This window comes from Muscardinus avellanarius, assembly GCF_963383645.1.
Source record: "Muscardinus avellanarius genome assembly, chromosome: 3".
Classification (NCBI taxonomy): domain Eukaryota; kingdom Metazoa; phylum Chordata; class Mammalia; order Rodentia; family Gliridae; genus Muscardinus; species Muscardinus avellanarius.
The window spans coordinates 19,314,015-19,338,245 of record NC_137788.1 but is presented as its reverse complement, the minus strand read 5'-3'; the positions used below and the strand labels follow the sequence as shown (position 1 = coordinate 19,338,245).

The 24,231-nt window shown below is 50.4% G+C and overlaps 1 protein-coding gene across 3 annotated transcripts in view; it reads right to left on the bottom strand.

Annotated features, from left to right (window-relative positions):
• The window catches only part of NIPAL3 (NIPA like domain containing 3), a gene marked incomplete at both ends in the record, with an annotated part of 41,941 nt that extends 17,997 nt beyond the window's left edge, over window positions 1-23,944 (bottom strand). For 2 of the 3 annotated variants that reach the window (XM_080693274.1, XM_080693276.1), the window contains 4 exons: window positions 2,985-3,044; window positions 5,913-6,084; window positions 7,727-7,795; window positions 23,852-23,944. In XM_080693274.1, the coding sequence (XP_080549400.1) occupies window positions 2,985-3,044; window positions 5,913-6,084; window positions 7,727-7,795; window positions 23,852-23,944 (394 nt within the window). The remainder of the gene's footprint in view (window positions 1-2,984; window positions 3,045-5,912; window positions 6,085-7,726; window positions 7,796-23,851) is intronic. The other variant, XM_080693275.1, reaches the window with a different exon arrangement.
• Between the last annotated feature and the right edge of the window lie 287 nt (window positions 23,945-24,231).

Sequence of the window (24,231 nt, the reverse complement as noted above, 5' to 3'; positions counted from 1 at the left end):
ACCCCCAACTCCCCACAAGTCCCCTTCCAAACCCAGCGCCTACTCCCAGCACAATGTCACCGTGTCTTGCAATGACGCTGAGGTCTTGCCAGGCTTTTATCTGCTGTTCTCTGGTGGCAGCGTTCACTCAGCACTGCCTGTGAGACCCGCCTGTGCGGTGTGGGGACACAGCTTACTCATCCTCACTGGGGAACAGTGGCCCTTTGTGTGAGCATGACACACTGTGCCACTCTACTGTTGACGGGCACTGGAGAAGTCCCCAGTTTTAGGTTATCAGAATAAAGTTACCATGAATATCTTGCACATGTCATTGGGGAAACGCCCATGTGCATTTCTCTTGGGTATAATGAGCAGTGGAATTCCCCAGCCATTGGCTACGTGGCTGCTGGGTTTGTAGTTACTGTCAAATGGTTTTCTTTTCTTTTCTTTTTTTTTTTTTTGGTAGTACTGGGGGTGGAACCCAGAGGCTTTCTACCTCCGGGCTATACTCCCAGACCTTTTTTTTTATATATATATATATTTTATTTGGAGACAGGGTCTCACTAAGTTTCTGAGAGCCTCACTAAGTAGCTGAGGCTGGCTTCGAACCCGTGTGATCCTCCTGTCTCAGCCTCCCAAGCGTGGGGATTACAAGCGTGCGCCACCATGCCCGGCTCTGTCAAATGGTTTTCAAAGAGGCTGAACCAATGTACGCTCCCATCAGCACAGGGCCAGAATTCTGGCCGCGTCAAGGCTTAGACTGCTTGTGTTTCTGGAACTGCATCGCGTGTGTTGTGTGTGTGGAGGGTACTGGGGGTTGAACCCAGGGGTGTCCTACCTCTTAGCTATGGCCCTAAGCCTGATTTTGTTTTATTTTTTAATTTTGAACCAGGATTTAAGTTGCTAAGGGTCTTGCTAAATTGCTGAAGCTGACCTCAAACCGGTGATCCTCCCATCTCAGCCTCCCAAGTATTGGGATTCCAGTGGTGTACCACTGTGCCTGGCTCTGGTGGCTGCGTTCACTGTGGTTTTCACATGCCCTTTACAGGGAACATATTAAAGCTAGGATTCCTTTACGGACCAGCTAATACACCCAATAAAACAAAACATCAAAAGTAGACCTACAACCTAACACACGCTTTTTAAAAATGACCTCATCTTTTCCTCACTGGCTATTTAACCCGCTCCTGAGGGGTTAATCTAAAAATTGTCAATATTCTGCCCCCCAAACTTGTAGGAGATGGTTAGTGGCCAGGGCCACGCTCCTGGGTGGATGATTCAGACAGTGGTCCCCAAATCTGACCGTGTACCCACACAACACCTCGGGTGCATCTTCCCTTTGAGTTTCTGCTTTAAGATTTTCAGAAGCGCAGAAAAGCCGAAAGAGTTGTATGGGTTGGTTATATATATGGCAGGCGCTTTAGTGCCTGCCAGTGAACTCTTAACCCCCTTACCCGTTCACCAGCCCCTCTCATTCTTGGAGGCATTTCAGAGCAGGCTGTGTCCAGCAGTATACATCCTGTTCTGAGGGAGCATTGTAAGAATCTCAAGGCCCAGACCCCAGCTCCAGCCTCAGAGTCCCTAGGGCAGAGCCCAGGCCACCATCATCCCTCCTCACCTCCGCAGCACGGCTTGTGAGGCTCTCACCTCCAGTCCCCACACACCCATGGTCTCCCCTCTCCACTCACCAGCCTCCTGACTGGCCTGCTCACACTGAGTGCACCAGTGTATCCCTGTCTCCAGACATCCGCACCTGCTGCCCACAGACCCGGGCAGGACAGGCTCCCGGAAGGGTTCTAAAGCCACCTCTTCAGAGGGTCTGACCCTTGGCCAGTCTAGGCAAAGTGTCCCCATCTCCCCAGTCCCCCATCAAGAAGCCTTCTTTTTCTGAAGCACTCATTCTAACCTAAAATTATTTTGTGTATCTGGTTGTTCACTGGTTTATTGTATCCCCAATACACACACACACACACACACACACACACACACACACACACACACACACACACGTCTCTATGAGAAAAGGAACCCCATAATCTTGCACCACATCCTCAGTGCCTACAGCAGAGCATGGCACTAGTCAGTGATTTGGGAGGAACACTTCTTCCCCACTCCTTGGGTTTCCATGCAGAGGGACCTCCATTAAAGTAACACTTCTGCCTCTTACCCTATTGGCCCATTTTTCTCAATTGGGTGAAGCTAACCTATCGAAGAAAGGTTAAACATCGGGGCTTTGCTCTTTTTTCTTTCTTTTCTGCCCCCAAACTATGTGAGGCAGTAATTTGGGGTAAGTTATCTCTACTCTGCAAACCAAAATATTTCTCTGGGGAGATTGATCCCAGGTCTGATCGGGAGCTTGAGGTCTTTGGGGTGGGGAGGGGCTGTGACAAGTTTACTGGCTACACACCAAGTAGCCATAAAGAAGAACTTCTGGCCCCTTGGGTGTGACCCCATTGCTTTAGAACTGTGTTAAGGAGGGAGTGTGCTTCTTACTGGAACTCTGAAAATCCAACAACAGGTGCTCAATAAATGTCAACTGAATTGGAATGAACACAGGCCCATTCCACAAGGCTCCTAGGTGACTCACACAGCCAGGCTTGGGGCCCGCCGGCTTAAAGACCTGCCCTGGCCGGGTGTGGTGGCGCACACTTGTAATCCCACTACTTGGGAGGCTGAGACAGGACGATTGAAGGTTCACAGCCAGCCTCAGCTACTTATTGAGGCCCTCCGCAACTTACTGAGACCCTGTTTCAAAACAAAGAGTAAAAAGAAAAAAAAAATAGGGCTGGGGGTGTAGCTCGGAGATAGAATGCCCCTGGGTTTAATCCCAGTACTGCAAAGTAAACAAATAAAAATAAAATAAAACTTGTTCTTAGGAGCTGACCCAAGTGGAACACAGAACCACAAAGGGAAGGGGAGGCAGATGGTCTCTAACAGGGTGAATGGTTTAACAGTGAAAGGCGCCAGCCTGGAATGAAGGCGAAGGTTCAGATCAATGCACTTACTCAGAAAGTCTTTAGGCTTCCACTTTTCTTTGATGAATATGATTCCTATGATGGCACTAGCTGGAAAAGAGGGAAAAAAAAGTTCATAGGGAAAGGAGTGAGGCTGCCGTCCGTCAAGGAGACCCCGGGCCCACGCCGGCTCAACTGTACCGCATGGCTGAGCGCCCAGCCCTTGCTCCTCCGTTAGGATCTCAGGAAGGGAGGGCCCGCTGGGAGCCTTCCTGAGGATTCCTACAAGCCAGGCGCACTGTGTGTGGAGGACTCGCTGTACGACAGGCGGTTTACACAAGTTATATCTGGAAGTCCACCCTTGGCAGTGGGTGGTGTTATTGGTTCTATTTGACAGATGGGGACACTGAGGCTGAAAGAGGAGAAGGGCCCAGTCGAGACTGGGCTGGTGAGGGGCGAGGCCTGGACCCGGGGCTCTTGCTCTTCCTACCGCTCGCCCACCTCCGACATTCTCCTCGTTCTTCTCTCTTTCCAACCCTTCCACGTCCACAAGTGACTCGCGCTGGCTGTGGACGGCCCTAAAGGACGGGGCTGGCAGTTGCTGGGAACGGGCCCAATCACTAGCCCATTTCTACTTTTTGGCGCTGTGTCCTTGGGTAAGTCACTTCCCCCGAGCCTAGGGCTCTGGTCTACGGGGCAGGTGTGCTGGATCCAGCAGCAGCAGCAGCTTGTTAGTGTTGAAGACAGAGGCGGCCATCAGTGGCGCGAAGTTAGCTACAGCGGGAGCTAACAATCTATACGCTGTAGAAATCAGCAAACACTAGAGATCAGCTAATTTTCTCTTTTCTCACTTCTTTTCATCCCTCTTTTAATCCCTTCCTCTTTTTTTTTTTTTTTTTTTTCTTTTCCATACTGGGGATTGAACCCAGGGGCATTCTATCGCTGAGCTACACCCTCAGCCCTATTTTTTATTCTTTATTTTGAAACATGGACTCACTAAGTTGTAGAGGGCCTCACTAAGTAGCTGAGGCTGGCCTCGAACTGGTGATTCTCCCGTTTCAGCCTCTTAAGTACTAGGATTACAAGTGTGTGCCACCGCGCCAGCTGTGTCTCTTTCTGAGAGTTTATCAGCATACCAATGAAAATGACCACTCTTGGGTTATAGGGGCAATTAAATAATACATGCAAATCATTTAACACAGTAAATGCTAACTAAAGTATAATTATTATTATTATTATTATTATTATTATTATTATTATTATAGTATCTGGAACAATGATAGATATGTCTTAAGTATCCATGAAGGTAGTTATTACTCTTTATTTTGTGTGTGTGGGTCTGGGGATGGAACCCAGGGACAGTCGACCTCCGAGCTACCCCTCCTGCCCTTTTTTTTTTTTTTAATTCTTTAATTTGAAACAGGGTCTCACTGAGTGGCAGAGGGCCTCACTAAGTAGCTGAGGCTGTCCGCGAACTGTGATCCTCCAGTCTCAGCGTCCCAAATGCTGGGATTACAAGCTTGCGCCACCACACCCGGCATTACTGTTTTTAGTATTATTTTTCACTGAGCAGCCTCAGAAGTTCTAAGAGTTCCTATGTCCAGTGGCTGGTATCTGAAATCTCATCATTATGATTCTATATTTTATTTTTCAAAATTTGGATACTGAACTGGGTGTAATGTTGCATGCCTATAATCCCAGTGTTTGGAAGGCTGCGACAGGAGGACTGGAGGTTTGAGCCCAGCCTTTGCAACTTGGTGAGACCCTCGGCAACTTAGCAAGACCCGGTTTGAAAATAAAAAAGCACTGTGGGTAAAACACCCCGAGTTTCAATCTCCAGCAAACCATTCCCCCAAAAAGAATTTGGTTATTGATTAAAATTCAAAGACCAATATTCAAAGTACTAGCTGCTCGGCCCGGTGCCTCTCCCTGTGAACACAGGTTCTGGGAATCCTCTAGAGAGCCCAGCCTTGGGCAGAGCAGGGAGCTCTGGGTACAAACCTAAGTATTTATAGGAGCTGGACAGTACCACAAATGGAGACAAAAGACAGCAGGGCGAGGCCGAGACGAGGCCAATGACCTGCTTTAAAGGAGGCATTTGAAGTAAGCACTTTAAAAATAAACACTGGCCGGGCGTGGTGGCGCACGCTTGTAATCCCCGCGCTTGGGAGGCGGAGATGGGAGGATCGCGCAGCTTCGAAGCCAGCCGCGCTGGCTTAGGAGACCCTGTTTCCAAATAAAAATGTAAAAATAGGTCTGGGAGTGTAGCCCGGAGGTAGAAGGGCTTCCAGGAACCCCAGTACCACCAAAAAAAAAAAAAAAAAATTACTGTGTGGGGAAAACACAGCCTGTCTGAGGACCAGGTTCACCTTGCGGGTCAAGGAAAAGAAGGCCTTATAAGAGGGTCAAGGGAAGCAAAGCGTCTGCTCATCCACTAACAACTTTTAAGAGCAATCTCTTCTCTGGTTCTATTTGATCTGTGAGCTCACAGACATCAAAGCTCCCTTGTCTTCCCCTTGGTTCAAACGCTCTGACAGGTCGGCCTGGCGAGTGTGGGAATGATGGAACCAGCAGCTGAGGAAGCGCTGCTAACGGAGCAGTGGGTGTGAAGACAGCGAGCTGACCGTGGCCCTGGCGGAGGCGCAGGACACCTCACCCTGCGAGGGCTGAGTTTATCTTACTGCCGTAGAGCTGCACGGGCTCAGGTTTTTCTTCCTCCTGCGGCAGAAATGCTAGCAAGTATTTACTAGCAAGTCTGGGCAACTCTGAATCTTGCACAGGTTCTGGAGCGGAGAGCGGCTCCTGCCCGGCTCCGCACGCCACGGCTGCGTGAGACTCGGGGGAAATAGCTGCCTGTGCCTCGGTCTCCTCCTCTGTACAGGGAAGAAGTATTTCCCTGAGAAGTCTGGAGGGAGGCTAGAAGGCCGCTGGTCCTACAGTGCTAGGAGCGAGAGGTCCGGGAGGCCGGCCTGGTCTTACCTATCACGGACACGGCGCTGAGCGGTGCGATCAGCGAAAGCGGGGCGAAGGCGTAGGAGGCGAACACTCCCAGCTCGCCCAGCAGCATGAGGAACAGGCCCAGCCACCATGTCTTGGTCTTGAAATAGGCCCGGGGGTCCTTGGAGCCTGCCAGGCGGATGTGGCAGTATTTCTGGAAATCCGAGAGAGAGGTGGTGAGTTGCCCGGATGTTTGGAGGGGGAGATGCTATGATGCACGTACACTAAATCTACTCCCTTGAAAAACCATCTGGGAACCTGTGCAGGGTTTCTGGAGCCCTGACTGAGAAAAGAGCACAGCCATAGCCTTCTGAGCATTAGCTGGCTGGTCTAAGGCTGTTGTTCTCCGACTCCCTGAGAATCCTCAAGCCCTCCCTGGGAAGCTTGAAAAAAATACATCTGGGCCTCGGGGGTGGGGCGTGGAAGTGGGCATTTCTAGCACTTATCACAGGCAGCAGCAGTCTGCGGTGCAGGCCATGCCTGACTTGGGATCACCTTTTTGTCCCTGGCTGAATTTCCCTGGAGTCCCCACATCTGGGACACACGCTTGGCCATACTCCCTCCTAGAAGGGCCCACACCTGCCGGGTAGCCACCTGGGTGTCCATGAACCATGCCCTCCGTGGGGCAGATCCTTGGCTCAAACACGGTCAATATTTTGTCTTTTTTCTTTTTCTGTAAACGTGACCTTGGTACTTAGAAACAGAGACAGTAACTGAGGAAAGTCACGTTGAACTAGAGCGTCGAGCCTGCCTTCTATGGAGGATCACGGGCAGGCTGCACGGAGGCAGGTAAATAAGCAGAGACGCCGGTCTGCCGAGAGGAGAGAACGGGCCAGGCAGGCAGCCATGGGATCCCCTGGCCTCAGGAGCACACAGAACTCACACATGTACACGAGCGTGCACACACATATGCTCAGCCGCCCAGATGCACAAGGCACACGTGTGTCCAGGGAGACTGCAACCTCACGCCTGGCACGGGGAGGGCTGCTCACGGGCGCTGCAGCTGGGTAACACTGCCCGAATGAGGCCAGCCGTCAGCGGTGTGCGAGGGATTTATCAGTTTGGGTTTTCTGCAGCCTGAGACAGGGGCTTGGGAGCCGGTGGCGTGTAGGGGAGGGGGCTTCAGGGAGCACAGGTAAGGGAGGGGGAAGTGAGGCAGGGGTTGCAGAAGGATGGATGGGTGGTGTGTTGCGAGCTGAGCATTCCTGTGGGCAGCAGGGCCCGGCACCACTGGGAACCCCCTGAAGAAATCTACCCAAGGACAGGAGCCTGGGGTTTATCCGATGACTCCTACTTCCCTGGGGCTGCAGGCCGCCTCTAGGGGCTTTAACGCTTCCTCTTCCCCACCGCACTGCTCTCGGTGGGACCAGTACCCCAGACCCTCCTGGGAGTGCTCCAGAGCACTGCTGCGCGTGGACACAGACACAGACAGCCAAGGGGCCGGGAGAGGCCTCCGCAGCAGCCCCTGCAGGGCACACCAAGGACTTGTAAGTGAGGGGCGGTGATGTGACAGTGCCTTGGTAATCCTGGCAGCCCGCGGCAAGGTCAACAGGACTGGTGAGATTCGAGCCAGAGAGACCAGTTAGGTCACTGCAAAGCTCAGGAGAGAAAGCGAGGTCCTGAGATGGGGTGGGGTTGGCGGGCTAGGATCCAGAGTGATTCTGAGAGGCCCTCAAGGTCGCGTTGCAGGTGCAGCCTGTAGATGGAGTAGGCAAGGCACAGAGGGGGCAGCGGGACCCCGACGGGTCACCGCCGGGCCTCCTGGACCTGATCTGCATGGTGTTGGCCAGGCTTACCTGGAGGTTAAGCGCGATGCTGACCACAAGGTGTCCGAAAATGGCCAAGAGGGCGCCAATCAGGTTTTCCTGGAAGCAAAGTTCACAGAGCAGACATGAGCTGGGCCTAAGTCAAGGGGCCCTGGGCACATCTGACATCCAGTTTGCTGTCCCCAGACAAAAATCAGAACATGAATACTAAACATATATTCATCACAGAATGATTAGGAAATAGATTAAAAAAAAATAGAAAGTCACCTGTAATTCTGTGGCCCAGAAACAATTACTACACACACGTAAGTTCTTATTCCTATAAATTTTTCTGCCTATAAATTTAGATTTCGATGGAAATATTAATTTACTTTATAAAAATAAGATTACAACTTGTTTTTTGGTGGGATTTTTGGTTTGTTTATTCCAGATATATTGTAAACACACTTCTAATTCATCATTTTAAATGACAGTCAAGTCAGGAATCCTAGTGCTTGGGAGGCGAAGACAGGAAGACTGCAGGTTTGAGACCAGCCTCAGAAACTTAGTTAAGACTCTGTTTCCAAATAAAAAACCAAAGTAGGGCTGGGGGAACGGCTTAGAGATAGAATGCCTCTGGGTCCAATCCCCAACACCACAAAAATAAAATAATAAAATAAAGGTCAAGCTAGGTGTGGTAATGAATGCTTGTAATCCCAGTACTTGGGAGGCTGAGACAGGAGATCACAAGTTCGAGGGCAGCCTCAGCAACATAGCTAGACTCTTAGTAACCTAGTGAGAGTCTGTTTAAAAAATAAATAAATAAAAAGGAGCAAGGGTGATGCTCAGAGGTAGACCATCCCTGGGTTCAATCCCCAGTAAAACACACACACACACACACACACACACACACACACACACACACACACACACACTAAAGGTCAAATAGCTTATCATCTGGATATGCTACATTTTATGTAATTGTTTTACTAGTACTAGATATTTTGGGCATTCTCTTTTAAAAAGTACTGCTGTGGTTAAATATCCTAGTGTACACGTTTTTGAGCATTTGTGTGGATTAGTCCCTTGGGACAGATTCCTGAAGTCAAATCGCTGGGGCTGGGGTGTAGCTCAGTGGTGCAGTGCAAGCCTATATGCATGAGGCCCTGGGCTGGATTTCCAGTGCTACAAAAGAAAATAAAAATAAAAACAAAAAGGAAATGAGATTTCTGGTTAAAGGTGCTTAACCTATAAGCCACATTATATTATGTCCCTGAGGTTGGCAGCGGCATTTTCCTTCCACCCTACACGCGGAAGGAATGCTTAAGAGCTGGTTTCTAGTACTTGCAAAAAAACCTTGGGAACATGTTTATCATTAATATGACTTTTTTTGTAAACATGACTGGGCCAAACCTCCCCTTTCTTAGAGTATGGTTTTGTTGAACAAAAAAGGCCTATCTGCTTTTACTGTTTAATATATGTGTGTATTTGTTATTGAAGTAATGAATTCACAAATCTAGACTTTTAATAATAAAACCTTACTGTAAACTAAGTGATCCTGGGAAATCTAATGAATTACACTTAAGAATTAATCTTAAACCGGGCGTGGTGGCGCACGCTTGTAATCCCCGCGCTTGGGAGGCGGAGACAGGAGGATCGCGCAGGTTTGAAGCCAGCCGCTCTGGTGTAAGAGACCCTGTTTTAATATATATATATATAATAGGTCTGGAAGTGTAGCCCGGAGGTAGAAGGGCTTTCTAGAACCCCAGTACTACAAAAAAAAATTAATCTTAACTTCTCTTCAGATTCCTAATGTTGCTTACATACAATATCATTATTTTATGGCATTCACCTTGACAAGACAACTGTAGGACTTCTGTTTCTGGTAAGATGGAGTGTATATATATCCCCCATTCTTCCTGCTACATATAACTAAAATCCTGGACATCAAACTCAAGGAAATGTCAGAAGACCCAAAAGGTGGAGAGAGAAGACGGACAGGCTAGGGCACCTGGGCGCTCAAGAATACACATAGCGGTGAGTCCCCTGAGGTGTGTGGTTTGGTTGGTTTTGGTACCAGGAACTACCCAAAGGGCATTCTACCTCCGAGCTGCACCCCAGCACTTGTATTTTTTATTCTGAAACAGGCTCTCTCTAGGTGGCTGGGGACCTCACTAAGTTGCCGAGGCCGGCCTCCAATCTGCGATCCTTCTGTCTCAGCCTCCCAAGTCCTGGGATTACAGGCGTGTGTCACCACACCTGGCTCTCCATGTTTTCTTTTGCCTTATATACCCCATATTTGGAACAGGAACAAAAAGTCCCAAGGCAAGGCTTCTCTATAGCCCAGAGACCACAAGATAGGCAGATGAGTAAGAAGAAAACTTAGATAATAAACTATTCCACTCCAACATGATGGGGAAAAAATATAGTCTCATGCCACCCACAGCAGCACAGAGCAGGTGGAGGGCCCAGACGTCCACTCTTCTGGGCTGTCGTGAGGCTCCTGCTGTGGCCTGAATGTATGTCCCCCTCCTTGCTGAAGTCCTAACGCTAAGGTGACACTATCAGGAGGTGGTGCCTTGAGATGAGTTCCCGTAGCAGAGGCTCCCCGCCCCCCTCACGTGAGGACACAGGGAGGGAGGAGCTGCCATCCGGGCCATCAGTGGCCCTCACCAGGCACCATCGGCTGGCACCTTGACCTTGGGCTTCCCGGGCTCCAGAACCGTGAGAAGTAAGTTTATTTGTGAGCTGCCTGGTTCACGGTGTCTTGTTCTAGGAGCCTCGATGGACTAAGGCAGCTCCCCAGCTCCCGTCCTGAAGACCAGGCAGGGGGTGCGGCCGCTCCCTCCCTGTGGTGTGGGCAGAGACCGCGGGTGTCCACCCCATGCTGCAAGTCTTCGTTTCTGTAAAGGCTAATTAATTCATCTCTTGTTTTCTTTTGTTGGTTATGCTTTGGGAGCTGCCTTTTAAAAGCTGTTGGCCGCCACAAAAATGTATGCCTCGATTTTCTTCTAAGAATTTTATTGTTTCCCATGTAGTTCTTTGGTCCATTCTGAGTTCATCTTTTACATGATGCGAGGTGAGAGCTCAGCTCCGTTAATCCTTCCACATGTGGGTCTACAGCTGTCTCTACTATTTGCTGAAAAGACTGTGTTTCCCCGCTGAATGGTCTTACGTGAGTGGAGCACGGATGTCTAGGTCTTTTTCTTCCTGGACTCGATCCCATGGGTTTGTCCACCTTTCCTTCTGCCGGGACCAGCTTTCTCGGATCACTAGCTTTGAGTAAGTTTAAAATCAGGAAGTGATAATGAAGGGCTTCCTCCGGCTACTTGACTTTTTTTTTGCAGGTCTGGGGATGGAATCCAGGGGTATTCGACCCCTGAGCTACACCTCCACCCTATTTTTTATTCTTTATTTTGAAACAGGGTCTCACTGAGTTGCAGAGGGCCTCGCTGAGTAGCTGAGGCTGGCCGCGAACCGCGATCCTCGGGTCTCGGCCTCCGAGTGCTGGGATCAAAGTGTGCGCCCCACGCCCGGCTCCACTTGACTCTTTCTTTCCATATGGCCATGTCTCCTGCTCCTCGGTCCCTCCACCTCTGCCTTCCTGAGTTAACTGTGTCTTCTAATGTAGTCTTTTAATTTTGTTTGCTATTATTTTTGAGGTACTTTCTTTATGACTATGCTGACAGTTACAATAAACATCTTAATTTTTTGACAACAGAGCTCAGATGAACTCCGGCTTAATTTGAGTCGTATGCAAAACTAACTTTGCTCCTATACAGCTCCGTTTCTCACCTCACTTGTTCTGTTACTATTGCCACAAATTTAATTACGGTGTGTGTGTGTGTGATTATGGTGTGTGTGTGTGTGATTACGGGGTGTGTGTGTGTGTGTGTGTGTGTGTGTGTGATTACGGTGTGTGTGATTACGGTGTGTGTGTGATTATGGTGTGTGTGATTACGGTGTGTGTGATTACGGTGTGTGTGTGTGTGTGTGTGTGTGTGATTGTGGTGTGTGTGATTACGGTGTGTGTGTGTGTGTGTGTGTGTGTGTGTCCGCGCGTGTGCATGTGTGTGTGGTGTTAGAGATAGAAACCAGAGGCATTCTACCTCTGAGCTACACCCCCAGACCTATCTTATTTTTTATTTGGAAACAGGGTCTCACTAATTTGCTGAGGCTGGTCTTGAACCTATGATCTTCCTGTCTCAGCTTCCCAAGTACTGGGGTCACAGATGTGTGCCACCTCACCCAGCTTTTTCATTACCTTTAAAACATATGCTTGAGCAGGGCATGGTGGAGCAGGCTTGTAATCCCCGCACTTGGGAGGCAGAGACAGGAGGATCGCGGTTCGCGGACAGCCTCAACTACTTAAGCCCTTTGCAGCTCAGTGAGACCCTGTTTCAAAATATAGAATAAAAAGTAGGGTAGGGGGCGTAGCTCGGAGGTCGAATGCCCCTGGGTTCCATCCCCAGACCCACAAAATAAAAAAAAATAAATAAATAAATACATGAGTGGTCAGAAATTTGTCTACCTTTCATTTAAAAAATAATATCCACGGGAGTGGGCACCAAGTGCTGTGTACATCTATGTTACTGTCAGCTTAATTTACATTTTGATGTGAGACTATAATACACCATAAAAGCACATTATAAAAAAAAAGAAAACAAACTAAAATTCCATGAGGGAGGGGCCTTTCTGATTTGCTCACTGCTGTATCCCTAATATAGGCAGAAACCGGGCAACCTGTCAAATGAAGAATGAATGAGCTTAATTCAGTGGTGAAGAAAAAAAAATCCAACGAGAGTCCCATATCTCGCTTTTCTTTGCTGATTCATAGAAGGAACTCGGTTTCTGTTTCCTGAATAAGTGGCCTAGTCTATGTAGAAATAAGTGGCAGTGGCCGGGCGTGGTGGCGCACGCTTGTGATCCCCGCGCTTGGGAGGTGGAGATGGGAGGATCGCGCAGGTTTGAAGCCAGCCACGCGCGCTGGCTTAGGAGACCCTGTTTCCAAATTAAAATGTAAAAATAGGTCTGGGAGTGTGGCCCGGAGGTAGAAGGGCTTCTAGGAACCCCAGTACCACCAAAACAATAAAATAAATTAAAAAATAAATAAATAAATGGCAGTGTACACGGGTGTGCTACGGGTCAAAGACCGGGTGCTGGTAAAAAGGTGAAGCTTCAACGGAGGACAGCGTCCTGGGCACCAGGTCTGGGCCACTGGACACCATGTCACGGGGAGAAGGCAGCGTGCACGGGCCGTCAGTCACTAAGATCTAGGCTCTCGGACTTCCAGCCCGAGTTCTTTTTACAGGCCTGGCTGGCTGCGTCTACCTTCCACACGGCACCTGCCCCGAGGCGGAGCCTTTCCAACACTCAGACAACGTAGACGTAGAAGGAAGAAGACAGTAGAAAGCAGGAAACGAGGAACAGGAGTTCATGGAAACTGGGAGGAATCAACGCTCCTGGGGAACTGCTCCAGCCTGGTAGGGGGGTGGCTCTGCGGCCAAGCAGGCCGTGAGCCGGGACGTTGTCACTCTCCGGGGTCTCGTGAGCGTATCTCTGAGTGGCTGTTTCCTTAACTATAGGGTAGATTTAGTAAGATTTCTCACTAGTAGTATAGTTAGAAGAATGCAACATGCTAAACCCATGCGGATAATGAAGCACAATTTCTGGGACAAAATGGAAGGTTCAAGGAAACAACTAGAAAGAGCTCTACCCGCGGCAAGTGACGAACCAGGCCCGTGGTAAGGGTTAGAGATGATGGTGACGGACAGCGACGTTTACTGAGCACTTCCGATGTGCCAAGCGCGAGTTTAAGTACGTCACTCACATTAACTCATCTAATCACCTACGAAGCGGGGAAGATGATCCCGGGGCACTGTGAGGTCCGGCAGGGCCTGGGGAAGAGCGGAAACCAGAGTGTCCGGGGAGAAGGCGAGGCACGTGGGCCTGCCGTGTTGGGAGGGGCTTCCTCTCTCCCTCTCCAAAGGTCTAGGCCGGGCTTGGAGATAACAGGAGGCTCTAAGGACTGCCTTTCTTTCTTTTTTTTTTTTTTTTTTTTTGGTGGTACTGGGGTTCTACTTCCAGGCTACACTCCCAGACCTATTTTTACATTTTATATTTGGAAACAGGGTCTCCTAAGCCAGCACGCGCGGCTGGCTTCGAACCTGCGCGATCCTCCTGTCTCCGCCTCCCAAGCGCGGGGATGACAAGCGTGCGCCACCACGCCCGGCTTGGACTGTGTTTCTAAAGGTGAAGCCTGGCTGCCGGGGACAGAAGCCGTCCGTTGGACTGTCTCCTCCAAGGGCTTCGCTGACACCGGCGTGTAGGGACGCCGCCACCATCTGTTCCTGCCCCTGGGCTCCTCGCCAGCTTCCTGCGGTCCCCCTTTCTCCTCTGGCTTTTCACAATAGCGTTCACCTACTTTATTGGAGAAAGGCTTGGCCTTCACCGACTGGCATCTTCCTCTGGTACACTGCCCTGAGCTTGGAAACCGAGGGGAATTTTGGAATTTTGTTTCCCTGGAGGCTCTTTTAGGGAAAACGAAACTATGGTAACAGCTGTCCCAGAGGGATGCTCCTTCCTTGCTCACGTGTATTCCTATGAAGACATCGGAATTGGGTTGTCTGGTACTTGTGGGGATATCCTGAAGTCAGAGTTTGATCTGAGTGGTGTGCAGACGATAAGAACATAGCGAATTGGGTTATATTTCAGTTCTAGTAGGTAGACCGAATGAGCCACATCTGCAGCTCGAAGTTGTAACAAAAATATGCGCAAAACTAGTGACAACATAAAAGCATTTCATTAAAATATGTATGCACACTTGGAACATTCATTGTATACTTCTTGAGATACGTACAAGTTTATGGGTATTAAAGTATCTCATAGGTAAAGGTAGGGTCAATTTTATAGTATTTGACTTTCCCTAACCCTTTTTGCATGTATCAGGTTAACTCAAGGTGTCTGCCTCTAAACAGAAAAAGTTACATAATTGGTAATGCCTTTTCGAGAAACTTCACAGATATGGGAAAAGCAAATCAAATCTATGGCAAATTAGGTATCTAATATTTCTAGTACTTTGAGCAAAAATAAAGGAGGCCCTGATTATATTGTTAGCTGATAGGTCATTTTTTCTTTTTTTTTTTCGGTACTGGGATGGAACCCCAGGGGCGTTCTATCTTAGAGCTACACCCCCAGCCCTTTTCTTTATTCTTTATTTGGAAATAGGGTCTCACTGAGTTGCAAAGGGCCTCACTAAGTAGCTGAGGCTGGCCATGAACAATGATCTGCTTGTCTCAGCCTCCCGAATTCTGGAATTACAAGTGTGCGCTACCATGCCCAGCTGATAGGTAACTTTTTAATTTTTTATTTTTTTGGAGCTGGGGATTGAATCCAGAGGCATTCTATCTCTGAGCTACACCCCAGCCCTACTTTTTTAAGTTTTGAAACAAGGTCTCACTAAGTTGCAAAGGGCCTCACTAAATTGCTAAGGCTGGCCCTGAACCTGCAATCCTCCTGTCTTAGCCTCCCAAGTATAAGGATTACAGGCATGTGCCACAATGCCCAGATTATTAGATTTTAGCATAAAAATTGAAAGGAAATCAAAGAATTTATAGATACTGCTGTAACACTCTTCCATTCCAGAAACTTACAGTTATAAAAACCCACACTTGCAACAAAATGCTAAACTCTACATCATTCTAGCAATCTATTTGTTTTTTTTTTTTTGGTGGTACTGGGGTTCCTGGAAGCCCTTCTACCTCCGGGATACACTCCCATGGGCTACACTCCCAGATCTATTTTTTAACTTTTTTTTATGTGGAAACAGGGTCTCTTAAACCAGCGAGGCTGGTTCCGAACCAGCACGATCCTCCTGTCTCCGCCTCCCAAGCGCGGGGATTACAAGCATGTGTCACCACGCCCGGCGCAATCTGTTTGTTTTAATATAGAAATTCTTATTTTTTGGTGGTACTGGGGTTCCTGGAAACCCTTCTACCTTCGGGCTACACTACCAGACCTATTTTTTTTTTAATATTTTTATTTGGAAACAGGGCCTCTCTCTTAAGCCAGTGCGGCTGGCTTCGAACCTGGCAATCCTCCTGTCTCTGCCTCCCAAGCGCGGGGATTACAAGCGTGCGCCACCATGCCTGGCTTTAATATAGAAATTATTTTTAAAGAGCCTCATTTTTATTCAAATATTCACTATTAGTTTTGTTTCAAAAATTATTATATAACTTTATGTTTCATTTGTCAATTGCTTGTATCCAAATGTACCAATAGAAAAACTCTTGATTCAATTAATCTTTAGGAATCCCACATCCAAGGAAATTTTAAAAAGTGAAATCGGTCGCATATTTTATATTTTTTCTTGTAGACAGGGAATGTCTCCCAAAAGCTCATGTACTGAAGCCTGGTAACTCATCTACTGCGGCAAGCTTCAGAGGTGAGGCCAGCCTCAGAAATTAAGTGAGACCCTGCTTCCAAAAAAAGTTACTAAAACAACAACAATAACAGCCGGGCGTGGTGGTGCTTGTAATCCCCGCGCTTGGGAGGCAGAGACAGGAGGATCGCGCAGGTTCGAAGCCAGGCGAGCACGTTGGCTTAGGAGACCCTGTTTCCAAATAAAAATGTAAAAATAGGGCTGGGAGTGTAGCCCGGAGGTAGAAGGGCTTCCAGGAACCCCAGTACCACCAAACAACAACAACAACAACAACAACAACAACAACAACAACAACAACAACAACAGGCTAGGAGTGTAGCTCAGGGCGAAACTGCCCTTGAGGTCAATCTGCAGAAGAGAGAATAAAGGGGACATGGGGGGTAGTGGAGATACCGAGAGGGAGGGAGGGAAGGAGGGAAGGAGAGAGGGAGGGAGGGAAGGAGGGAGAGAGGGAAGAAGAGAAGGAGGAAAGGAGAGAGGGAGGGAAGGAGGGAAGGAGAGAGGGAGGGAGGGAAGGATGGAGAGATGGAAGGAGGGAGAGAGGGAGGGAAGGAGGGAGGGAGAGAAGGAGGGAGAGAGGGGAGGGAAGGAGAGAGGGAGGGAAGGAGGGAGGGAGGGAAGGAGGGAGAGAGAGAGGGAAGGAAGGAGAGAGGGAAGGAGGGAGAGAGGGAGGGAGGGAGGGAAGGAAGGAAGGAGGGAAGGAGGGAGGGAGGGAAGGAAAAAGGGAGGGAAGGAGGGAGGGAGAGAGGGAGGGAGGGAGGGAAGGAGGGAGGGAGGGAAAGGGAGAGAGGGAGGGAAGGAGAGAGAGGGAAGGAAGGAGAGAGAGAGGGAAGGAGGGAGGGAGGGAGGGAAGGAGAGAGAGAGGGAAGGAGGGAAGGAAGGAAGGAGGGAGGGAGGAAAGGAAAAAGGGAGGGAAGAAGGGAGGGAGGGAGAGAGGCGGGGAGGGAAGGAGGGAGGGAGAGAGGGAGGGAGGGAAGGAGGGAGAGAGGGAAAGAGGGAGAGAGGGAGGGAAGGAGAGAGAGGGAGAGAAGGAGGGAGAGAGGGAAGGAAGGAGGGAGAGAGGGAAAAAGGGAGAGGGAGGAAAGGAGAGAGAGGGAGGGAAGGAGGGAGAGAGGGAAGGAAGGAGGGAGAGAGGGAAGGAAGGAGGGAAGGAGAGAGGGAGGGAAGGAGAGAGGGAGGGAAGGAGGGCAGGAGAGAGGGAGGGAGGGAAGGAGGGAGGGAGGGAGGGAAGGAGGGAGGGAGGGAGGGAAGGAGGGAGGGAGGGAGAGAGAGAAACAGACAGGAGCATGGTCAGGGCCGGGGCAGAGCTGCCCCTTGACTGTGGACCAGGATCTTCACCTGGGATGTCCGTGTCCCTTGATCCCTTCACCTGCAGCGCCAGGTGGCCTGACTGTTCTGAGGAAACACCTAATCCAGTTCCCGATGGCTCAGCTTTCCTGGGCAGAGGGGACTTCTCTGTCTAAAGGATCAATCCAGGCACATGCTTACCAGGCAGCTCCCCGGGAGATGGCTAGTGGAGGAGGCTGGAGGCTGGGCCAAAGTCAAGAAGGAGCCAGCCACGGGGCGGGGCCAGGCCGCTCCGCCCTACATTTATAATACTGTATATGCCCTTATATGGGTGAGGAAGCACTGCAGCCTCCCAACTATCAGCAGCCTTATGTTTAGGGGCTCTTGGAGGAAGTGAGGGGGCTTGATTCATAAGCACGGACAGGAGGCCCAAGCCAGGACTCTCACAGCGCCGCCTCTGGCCGGGGAGTGTTGCTGGCCAGGGAAATCTGGAGAGGGCCACGCCATGTAGGCGGCTTCTTCTGTGGCTCCAACAGACATATCCAGCATATGGAAGGGAGGAGGCTGGTGGCACACTCCCGTAATCTTAGTAATCCTGTCATCTTAGAGGTTGAGACAGGAAGATCACAGGTTCAAAGCCAGCCTCAGCAACTTTGGGAGATCCTGTTTCAAACTTAAAAAAATAAACTAATGAGAAGGGCTGGGGTTGTAGTTCAGAGGTAGAATGGTCCTGGGTTCAAGCCCAGTACCAAAACAACAACAAAAATGGGGGTAGTGATGAACCCAACATCACTCCGCCCTGTGCCCTGCCCGTGCACGGGCCGGGGTCGCACCTCTGCTTCTCTTTAGAGTTGCGTTGACCCTCTGGGCCTGTTCTAGGAAACGGCATAGGTTGCAGCCTCACATGCTGCAGTTTTTAAATAGGGAGACAATTCTAGCCATCACTAGGCTCATCATCATTATATCACTAGCATTAGTCCGAAGAGCCTTCTGGCTCTGATATTTTCTGAGCCCACAACTGAGCTTTGAACACTCATGACTAAAACGAAATCAACTCTTCTCAGGAAGGCAGCCCGAGGGCAGAGGCGGGAAACCCTGTGTGGACACTGTATCTGCATGGAGCCTCAGCTCAGACCTGCCATTCCCCGGCCCGCTGAGCCTGTGATCAGGTCTCCATTTAAGTCCCATGGACAAGACGGCCCCGTCACTTGCTATTCATACCAAGTCTCCCGGCGTCAGATTCTTCATATGTAATACGGGGTTATGTTGGCAGAAACTAATGGCACAGGCGGCTTCAGCTTCCTCATCTCCACGCTGACACCATCCTTGCAACCACCCTGCAGGACGGATTTTAAACTGACCCTCAGAGAGAGGGCCTACGTGCCTGTCCCTGTTATCCCACCGGAAAGTAAGAGAAGCAGGATTTGGAGCCAGGTCTTCCTGAGTCCAAGCCCATGCTTTTAACACCTTGCTGTATCTCTATTTCTGTGCCAAATTCTATCTTGAAGGGCAAGTACTTGGTGAATGTACCTTCCCCACCTCCCTCCAGGCCTCCATTGCAGGGACAGAGCTGACACAGAGCTGACAGGCCCACTCATTAAACAGAAGAAACCCAGGCCCGGCTCTTCCAGGTGGCGGCCACGTGGATGCGCCCTGCGGTTCCTCCTCAGAGAGTACTTGGCCCCCAACCAGAACCCACACCCTGAGGGCAGGGCGGAGGGCAGGGCTCAGCCCGCCTGTCAAGCCGGACTTGGGGCCTCTCCATGTTTCTCTGTCCCCCAAGTAGAAGATGACTTGGTGCAGCCTGCCCAGACCACATGGCCACTCTTCTTGGAGAGCTGCCCATAACAGTCATGGGGCTCAAAACACCAGACTGTTGGATGGCCCTGCTCCTGCCCCCCACATCATCACCGACTGGACCACAGCAGATCACCTGACCCACACGAGGCCAATGAGGTAGGTCTTCCCTCCTTTGAAGAGGGGTATATAAGCTGGACACCTTCCAACCCCCCCCCCCCCCGCCTGCTTCTGGGTGATAGCCTTATAATAATTTTTCTCATTCTGCTTCAGTTTCTCTGAAATGGGTTTTTATTCTTTGAAACCAAAATAGCCTTAAGAAGGCCTAGGGAGGCTGAGACAGAGGGATCACAGGTTTGAGGCCAGCCTCAGTTATTTAGCAAGATGCTGTTTCTAAATTTAAAATGAATGGATAAATAAATAAATAAATGCATATACACATAGGGCTAGGGGTATAGCCCAGAGGTAGAATACTCCTGGGTTCAGTTCTCAGTACCAAAAAGAAAGAAAAAAGTGTCGGGAAGCCAGCTCCAGCTTTCACTCCCTCCACTGCGGGCAGAACTGACCACACCCTCCCCTAGATTCTGTGATTCCATGTATTCCTCCTGGGGACCACAGTCTGGCCTTAGGAAGGGTGCTTTTTCATTGGTCCACACAGCTGGCCTGAGGGGTGACCACGGCCATTCTGAGGTAACAGTCTTCGAGGTCACTTGGCTAGAAGGGGGGCCGAGCCAGGCCTCCTCAGCGGGCTCCTCAGCACCTGCTCACAAGCCCCCCCCCAGTGCCGACGCTCCTTGGCAGTCACCATGACTTATTTATCTCTGCTCTGGCATGAAGATATTCCATAATAAGCAACTGAACTAAATTTGTGATTAAAATGGAAACTTATTATCTCATCGAGGGGAGTGCCCGTGTTCTCTTAGATTCTGTGCCTGTCCTCCTGGCAGCCATTCCTCACAGGGCCGGCTGGATTCGCCGCATCTTCTTACTGTCTGTGCGCCTGGTGCCCTGACCTTTCTGGCTTGCTGACGGGAAGAGACAGTCTCTCCCAGGGAGAGCAAATTCTCAGGCACAGCAAAGGAGCCTGCCCCTGCGTGCTCACCGACCAGGCCGGAGCCCACCCCTCCAGTCTGCTCTTTATCCAAATCTCAGACCGTGGTGGTATTTCCCCTGTCCCGAATCAACCCAGGGCCAGGGTCTGCTGGGGTTATTCAAATCAGCCCACCTCAGCCTTCCCCTGTCCTGCCTTGCCGCCCAGGACATCACAGTAAAGGCTTCGGTCAAGTCTTCCTCCTGGCGCTTCCCCACGCGGCCCTGCACCACAGGCGGCGGCCCTTCTCTTGGGACTGTACATACAACAACCGCTAACGGCTTTAGCATCTCCTCATCATCACTAGGTCATTTTTATGAGGTGAAGCGGGGCATGGTGGCATACAGCTGTAATCCCAGGACTTGGGAGGAGGAGACAGGATTGTAGGTCCGAGGCCAGCTTAGCAAAACCCACAGCAACCTAGTGAGACCCTGTTTCAAAAAAAAAAAAAAAAAAAAGGGGGGTGGGGGTGTAGCTCAGAGGTAGAACGTCCCTGGGTTCAATCCCCAGTACCAACCAACCAACCAACCAACCAACCAACCAACAGAGACCCAGGAACAATTCAGAGGACAGCTCCGCCTGTGGCATCGTGACCTGTATTAGACTGTTCACCAGAAGCACGACAGAATGTTTCTGTCGCTTTCTAGGATGCAAGGGCCCTGCACCGGCCACACAGGGCTCCTGAAGTTAGTTTCTCTGCGATCATGGCTGTGCCCCGAGGGAGGTGCTGAGGAGACGCTGGTGTGAGCAGCGCCCAGCCTCTCGAGTCAAGTGTCGTGACGTGTGGACGCCTGTCCAGCGCTATGAAGCACACGCTCCTCTCTGTGCACGCTCTAAGCCAATGCAATGGTCAAGAAAAATATTTTCTTGACCTGTGACCCCAGTACTTGGGAGGCTGAGTCAAGGAGATCACAGGTTCAAGACCAGCTTCAGCATCTTAGTGAGATCCTGTTCCAAAATAAAAAATACAAAAAGGGCTGGGGGTGTAGCCCTTAGTTATGTGGTACCTGGCCCTGGGTTGATTCGGGACAGGGGAAATACCACCACGGTCTGAGATTTGGATAAAGAGCAGACTGGAGGGGTGGGCTCCGGCCTGGCCGGTGAGCACGCGGGGCAGGCTCCTTTGCTGTGCCTGAGAATTTGCTCTCCCTGGGAGAGACTGTCTCTTCCCGTCAGCGAGCCAGAAAGGTCAGGGCACCAGGCGCACAGACAGTAAGAAGATGCGGCGAATCCAGCCGGCCCTGTGGGGAATGGCTGCCAGGAGGACAGGCACAGAATCTAAGAGAACACGGGCACTCCCCTCGAGTGTCCAGAGGCAAAGTGCCTCTGGGATCAATCCCCAGTACTAAAAAGTGAAATAAAATATAAAAAAGCAAGAAAAGAAAGAACGAGAGCCCCAACGAGAGCCCCAGCACTTTCATAACTTTACTCTGTGTGCATTCTACTCGGCTCCTCAGACGGAATTAAAGTGATAAGAGCCCTTTAATTATCCCCGTGTCTCCATTTCCTCTGTCTTGTGACCTGCTTTGGCATGTGGGTGACACAGCATACTAGAGGGTGTTGTGGCAGGAAGAGAGAGAGAGAGAGAGAGAGCAGAGGGAGAGAGAGGGCAGAGGGAGAGAAAGGGAGAGAGAGAGGGGGAGAGAGAGAAGAGAGGGAAGAGGGAAGAGAGAGAGAGGGGAGAGGGAGAGCGAGGGGGAAAGAGGGAGAGAGAGAGGGAGAGAGAGAAGAGAGGGAAAGAGGGAGGAGAGAGGGGAGAGGGAGAGAGGGAGGAGAGAGGGAGAGAGAGGGGAGAGGGAGAGAGGGAGAGAGAGAGGAGAGGGAAAGAGAGAGGAGAGAGAGGGGAGAGGGAGAGAGGGAGGAGAGAGAGAGGGGAGAGGGAGAGAAAGGGGGAAAGAGGGAGAGAGAGAGGGAGAGAGAGAAGAGAGGGAAAGAGGGAGGAGAGAGGGGAGAGGGAGAGAGGGAGGAGAGAGAGAGGGGAGAGGGAGAGAAAGGGGGAAAGAGGGAGAGAGAGAGGGAGAGAGAGAAGAGAGGGAAAGAGGGAGGAGAGAGGGGAGAGGGAGAGAGAGAGAGGGAAAGAGGGAGGAGAGAGGGAGAGAGAGAGGGGAGAGGGAGAGAGGGAGAGAGAGAAGAGAGGGAAGAGGGAAGAGAGAGAGAGGGGAGAGGGAGAGAGGGAGGGGAGAGGGAGAGAGAGGGAGGGCCTTTACACAACCTCTCCGTGCCTCCGTTTCTTCATTTCCAAAGTTGGGGTGCAAATGGCAACAGCGGGCGCTAACACTGGCCGCTGCGCATGGGTCACTGTTCTCAGGACTTCGCGTGGCCGAATTAGTTTACTCCTCCCCACTGAGCCAGGGGCCAGGCACTGTTATGATGAGGAAAGTGTGCTTAGATTCCGTGCTACTGTGAGGATCATGTAGAACTGTGTAAAGAAGCAGCACCGCACTTGGGACAGAATAAAAAGCCGAATAAGTCTTAGTTATTATCCAGAACTGGTATCAGCTCTAGTTCTGCCTCCCGACGTGCTCTGTGGCCTGGAATGTCTGTTTCTTCCCTCAGCCCCACTGTCCCAAGCATAACGGGGGGCTGCGGGGGGCGCCCAGAACGTCTCCTTCAGCTCTAGGAGGTCCTTCATCTCTGATTGACTAGGGGGTTAAACAAATCCAGGTCTTCAGATGCCGCACTGACAGGTGTTTGGAAACATGTAAAATCGATATTAAAAACTCTACTCTTAAGAAGGTGTATATTCCCTTTGACCTAGTTATTGTACCTATATGACGACATCTAAGAAAATAACCAGCGATGGACACCAAGGGACAGACTCGGGGATGCCCTTGTTTACAGGCAGGTGAGGAACTGGAAGCAGGGGCTCCCTCATCAGGTGCTCAAAGAGCAGCTCAACAGGGCGTCAGACAATCACACACGCTCGTCATCAGTGCCATGGGGAAACACTCTCCATGTGAGCTTAAGTGAAACAACCGAGATCCCAAACCTTATGGCCAGTGTGGCCCCAAGTTTGTAAGACCAGGGAAAAAGTCCAAGAAGCAGAAGGAGAGAGACAAGACAGGAGCGGAGATTGCCTCTAGCAACGGGGCAGCTGGTTTTTAAGAAAATCAATTCTCCTAAGTGGGACTGCATTGCTTTTTACCCCCACTTTGGTGTCTCTACCTCCCTATTTTAATAAATATTTCTTCTTCTTCCTTTTTTTCTTTAACCCAGGGGCATTCTACCTCTGATACACACCCCCAGCCCTTTTTATTTTTATTTTTAATTTTGAAACAGAGTTTCACTAAGTTGCTGAGGCTGGCTTCAAACATGTGATCCTCCTGTCTCGGCCTCCTGAGCACTGGGATTCCAGGCAAACATCACTGCACCGCCATTTCTTTTCTTTTGAATCATGTCGCCCTGTCCATGTGTACGGCCTGTTTCTGCCTGGAACAGACATGGAGATCTGCAGCTGTCTGTCAGCCGGGGCTGCGCTGTGTTGCTCTCTTGCTAGAAAAATACAAAATTCTAAAACAAACAAATAAACAAGTTCAGATAATGAGGACAGAAAAGCCCTTGCCTTGTAGGAGAAGGGGCCCTCACTCATGGACGTGGCGCTGCTGGTGGGCGGGAGCTGCTGCAGCTGCAGGCCTGCGTGATGGGCTCCGTCCATGGCGGTCTAGTGGCACATTCTGCGGGGCCGGCTCGGAGCTGGAGCTGCTGCTACGCGGGGCTCACGCCGGAAGCCATCTTTCCTTGTGGTGTTCACCTCCTTCCGACAGCCATCTCTCCCTCACGCCAAAAGAGTACTCAGGCTCTTCTGGCGGACGTGTGGTGCTCACTGAGAGTGGAGCCAATTTCTGCGTCTCTCCTGAGCACACAGACGAGAGTGCTTTCTGGTTCTCTCTGTATCCTAGGGTGGTGGAGAGGAACATTAAAAATGCATGTACAATGAAACAC